This window comes from Brassica oleracea, chromosome C9 (assembly GCF_000695525.1).
Source record: "Brassica oleracea var. oleracea cultivar TO1000 chromosome C9, BOL, whole genome shotgun sequence".
Taxonomy (NCBI): Eukaryota; Viridiplantae; Streptophyta; class Magnoliopsida; order Brassicales; family Brassicaceae; genus Brassica; species Brassica oleracea.
The window spans coordinates 42,124,070-42,129,237 of NC_027756.1; the positions used below are offsets into that span (position 1 = coordinate 42,124,070).

The 5,168-nt window shown below is 36.1% G+C and overlaps 1 protein-coding gene across 1 annotated transcript; it reads left to right on the plus strand.

Moving 5' to 3' along the window:
• The first annotated feature begins 824 nt into the window (after window positions 1–824).
• LOC106316298 (cucumisin-like) lies at window positions 825–3,948 on the plus strand. The gene is made up of 10 exons (XM_013754176.1): window positions 825–959; window positions 1,073–1,167; window positions 1,264–1,355; window positions 1,436–1,688; window positions 1,795–2,281; window positions 2,364–2,461; window positions 2,543–2,758; window positions 2,846–2,957; window positions 3,025–3,232; window positions 3,319–3,948. Exons 1-10 carry the CDS (start codon window positions 858–860, stop codon window positions 3,864–3,866), a joined length of 2,211 nt encoding a protein of 736 aa, XP_013609630.1. The 5' UTR covers window positions 825–857; the 3' UTR covers window positions 3,867–3,948.
• The last annotated feature ends 1,220 nt before the right edge of the window (window positions 3,949–5,168 follow it).

Below are 5,168 nucleotides of genomic sequence, written 5' to 3' on the forward strand. Positions count from 1 at the left end.
GTCCCTCGGTATATACCGAGGGAAAAGTTCCTCGGAATAAACCGAGGAAAATGTCCGTCGGTATACTCCTATCGATCGATGTATATATGTCCAAAAACGCATCGATCGATGAACTTCCGAGGAATTATACCGACGAAGTTCTCCCTCGGTATATTCCGAGGACATTTCCGACAAACTAGTGATCCTCGGAATTTCCTCGGAATTCCGACGGAAAATTCCGAGGGATTTCCGAGGAAAAAATAAATTCCGAGGAATTATTTCCGACGACGTGTTTCGTCGGTATGTCGTCGGAATAACGATATTCCGACGAAATTCCGACGATTTTTTCCCTCAGAATCCTTGATGTTTTCTTGTAGTGGGCCTTCATATAATAAACTCCAATCAATATATTTGACCACGTGGTAAAAGATGTATCTAGTCTCATTTCTGTTTAGTAACTGAAACTAAAAAATCAATTGTAATTTTTTTTAGTATTTTCCATTTACTATATTTTTATTGTTCTATAAGAAAATCAAAAACCAAATAAAGATAAATTGAGAACTCAATTTTTAGGATACGGATCTATTATATCCTGAACTAGTTTCGTTTTTATTTGCTGAGTGCAATTTAGCCGATGGGATCCATTCTAAAAGTGTGAACAAAATGTCACAGTTTAATTGATACAGATACCAATATAATCAAGTATGGTAAAACTTGACAATTAAAGGCACAAAATCAGAGGATTGAATTGAATTAGATTCTTTTGATTTAATACCATGCATGTATGATCTCTCGTATATATGTACATAATTTCATCTTGATCTCAACAGAAAGTAAGAAAATAAACTGCAGTGACCTTTAATTCAATTTAGAAGAAAATGGGAAAATTACGAGCACCTTCCTCTTGCCTCCTCTCATGTCTCCTTGTCCTATTCTTGAGTTCAGTTTCAGCAGTCACAGATGATCCTCAAGATAGACAGGTATTATTATTATTGTTATCATGGTCTCTTGTTTCTCCCTATATATAACATGACCGTCTATACATGAAGATAATGTTGATGAATGATATGATTATATTTAATTATCGATGAAGGTGTATATCGTCTACATGGGTTCACTTCCCTCTCGAGCAGACTACACACCAATGTCCGATCACATGAGTATTCTTCAAGAGGTCACAGGAGAAAGGTGTGATTTCTCTTTAATATATGATTCTATAAGCATGATGCGTTATAATCAGTTTAACGTTATGAATATTCTAACACGTGATAATATACACTCTAGTTCGAACGAAGGTCGTTTGGTGAGAAGTTACAAGAGGAGTTTTAACGGGTTCGCTGCCCGACTCACTGCGTCGGAGCTCGAACGAGTATCAGGTGAGTGTTTTTCGATCGATACATATCATTAAATGATTTAAAAAGTTAAATAATTGAATTATTTTTTATAAATTCCTAAGAAATGGAGGGAGTTGTGTCTGTATTCCCGAACAAAATGTTACAACTCCATACAACTCAGTCGTGGGACTTCATGGGTTTAAAGCAAGATAAGGGGACGAAGAGGAACCCAACCGTGGAAAGTGATACCATTATTGGAGTTATCGACACTGGGATCACACCGGAATCTGAGAGCTTTTCCGACAAAGGCTTTGGTCCTCCTCCTGCGAAATGGAAAGGTGTTTGTTCTGGCGGTGAAAACTTCACATGCAACAAGTAATTCTCATAAATGATTTTCTCTTTAAAAATTAGTATTACTGGTTTTAATTTCGGCATGAAGTAAAAGTTAATATTGTGGATCTGTTTAATATTGTTTTTGCAGTAAGTTGATTGGGGCAAGAGACTACACAAGCGAAGGTGCTAGGGACACTGAAGGCCATGGTACACACACAGCGTCCACTGCGGCTGGAAACGCAGTCGCGGACACAAGCTTCTTTGGGATCGGCAATGGAACAGCGAGAGGAGGCGTTCCGGCTTCTAGAATCGCCGCTTACAAAGTATGTACCCCGACGGGATGTAGCTCAGAAGCTCTCTTGTCTGCATTCGATGACGCGATTGCTGACGGTGTGGACCTCCTCACCATCTCTATCGGGGGTAAAAAGGCGTCCATGTTCGAAAGTGACCCGGTCGCCATAGGGGCTTTCCACGCTATGGCCAAAGGAATTCTCACTGTTACCGCGGCTGGTAACAGCGGTCCTCAAGATAGTACAACCTCGGCTGTAGCGCCGTGGATGTTAACTGTTGCAGCTAGTACCACAGACCGTTCGTTTGTCACCAAAGTTGTTCTAGGAAACAACAAGACACTTGTCGTAAGTACAACGTAACAGTCTCATTTCTAGTATCAAAGTATCTTAGTAACTTTTAATTACCAATGACTGTTGTTATTACCAGGGGAAGTCAGTGAATGCTTTTGACATGAAAGGAAAGAAGTATTCATTGGTGTACGGAAAATCTGCTGCTTCCTCTGCTTGCAGTGCGGAAACCGCAGAGTAATTTCTTCCCTGACGACACTATATTAAATGTGATCATCTTGATTTTCTAATGTGATTATATCAATTTTATTTTTACAGGCTATGTAAGCCAGAGTGTCTAAAACAATCACTTGTGAAAGGAAAGATCTTAGTGTGTAGTAGTCCTGGTGGTTTGAAAGTAGTTAAATCAGTTGGAGCTATTGCAATCATTTACAAAAGCCCTAAGCCAGACGTCGCCTTTGTTCACCCTTTACCTGCTTCTGGTTTGCCAGAAAAAGAATTTGAATCTTTAGTCTCTTACATTGAGTCTGAAAAGTAAACACAATCATCTTCTCTATGCTTATACATTTGCTCCAAAATTCTTCAACTATATCTTAACATGTCTTTTGTTTGTTTTCTCAGTTCTCCACAAGCGGCTATTCTAAAAACAGAAGCAATCTTCAATCGTACATCTCCTCTAATTGGTTCCTTCTCTTCTCGTGGTCCAAACACCATCGCTGTGGATATTCTCAAGGTAACATTTATAACAACGGTTATGTTTATTTCTCCGGTTTAATAAAAAAATGGTGGATTACTTGCAGCCGGATATAACAGCACCGGGAGTTGAGATTCTTGCAGCATATTCACCGGATGGTGAACCATCTGAATATGACACTAGACATGTGAAGTACGCTGTTCTCTCAGGAACTTCTATGGCTTGTCCGCATGTTGCAGGTGTGGCTTCCTATGTCAAAACGTTTTACCCTAAATGGTCTCCCTCCATGATTCAGTCTGCTATCATGACAACCGGTAAGAAAAATAATATTGTTATTTCTTGTCCACAAGTAACCTTTTTGGAATCTGTGCTTATATGGTCTCGTAACAAATCTTTGCAGCATGGCCGGTAAATGCTACTGGAACTGGTATCGCATCGACTGAGTTTGCTTATGGATCTGGACATGTCGACCCAATAGCCTCTCTAAATCCTGGACTTGTCTACGAACTGAACAAAGCAGATCACATCGCCTTTCTATGCGGCATGAACTACACTTCAAATATCCTTAAAATCATCTCTGGTGAAACTGTCACTTGCCCCGAAGAAAAAGAATATCAAACAAGAAACCTCAACTATCCTTCAATGTCGGCTAAGTTGTCAGGATCTAATAACTCCTTCACCGTCACTTTCAACAGAACCGTCACTAATGTTGGTGCACCGAAGTCTACATACAATTCAAAAGTAGTCCCTGGTCATGGATCTAAGCTCAGCGTCAACGTCACTCCTAGTGTTCTGTCTTTTAAAACGGTCAACGAGAAGCAATCGTTCATGGTAACTGTAACAGGCAAGGATCTTGACTCAGAACTGCCTTCCTCTGCGAATCTAATCTGGTCTGATGGGAAACATAACGTTAGAAGTCCTATTGTTGTTTATACTGATGCTAACTAATGAGGCCTCATCAGTTCTCCATAGTCATCACAAATAAATCTTGATTGTTGTTGTTATGCTTTTTTATTATACTTTGACAAAAAAGTATATTAATACATGCTTTTTTATTTTTTCTTTTCCTAATCAAGTTTGAGTTCTTTAAAATATAGAAATGGTAGATGACCTGGCGTTTATTGCGATTCACATATTCTAACCATTTGTTAGATTTTATGAGTATACTAGTGGTTTTCCGGCGCGTATAATAATTTAAATATATAGTTTAGATATTAAAATATATTTTAATAAATTTATCAAATTTTATTATCATTTTAAAAATTATTTGTCAAAATTATATATAAAATTATTTTAATTTTAGATTTAATTCCTACATCATTGATTAGGGGATTTAGAGAAATAGAATAGTTAGTAAAATTTAAATATATGCATGGAAGGCATATTAATCTTCATATGAAATATATTATAACTTTAGGTATTAGTTTGTGTTGTTTTCGTAAGACTTTGTAATAACTATCTTATATTTTGGAAATGGTCAATCAAAACAAAAATATTTTTCAAATCACCAATATTCTAAAATTGTGTATTATAAAAAAAATAGATTTTAAAAGGTTGTATTAACCCTTTTTATTATAAAGCATCTGAAAATTTAAAATCAATGTGAGATATATTTAATAGATGAATTAAACTGTTTTGACTATTATATAATTATACATATAAACTGTGACTTAAATTATATAAATATAAAAACCAAATTAATTCCATATTTGAGTATTTGTTGTTTCATTAATATAATTAATTTAAATCAATGGAAAACTTGATTATCATAAATGACATAATTTTTACTTCATATAAGTTAATAGATTAACTGAAACAACATTTCAGTTATTATTTGTTGTTTTATATTTGTATTGGCTGCCTGTTTATAGTTGTGCTGTGCCAGTTAACATTTCTTGGGTGATTAATTGCGTTTATGTAGTGTCTTATGGATTGTGGTGTTGGTTGTTTGTATAAACTTCAAAGCATGTCTTTAGCTATGTGGAATGGGACGGCTTGCTATTCAACATTTCCTCACAACTCTTTGAGATTGCTATGTATTATGTTCTCCAAACTCCACCAGATCTTTTCTCCACCATTGCTAGAGAAAGATAAGAATCTTTTCACTCAAGGTTTTTCCAAAGTGTATTATTTTTAATGGTGGATGCTATTAATTGTTGGTAACTGATAAAGTTGCACATAAGTGACAAATTCAGAGAGAAAAAAACAACAATCACAACTATGATGTTCCAAGCGTGAATCAGGAGATTT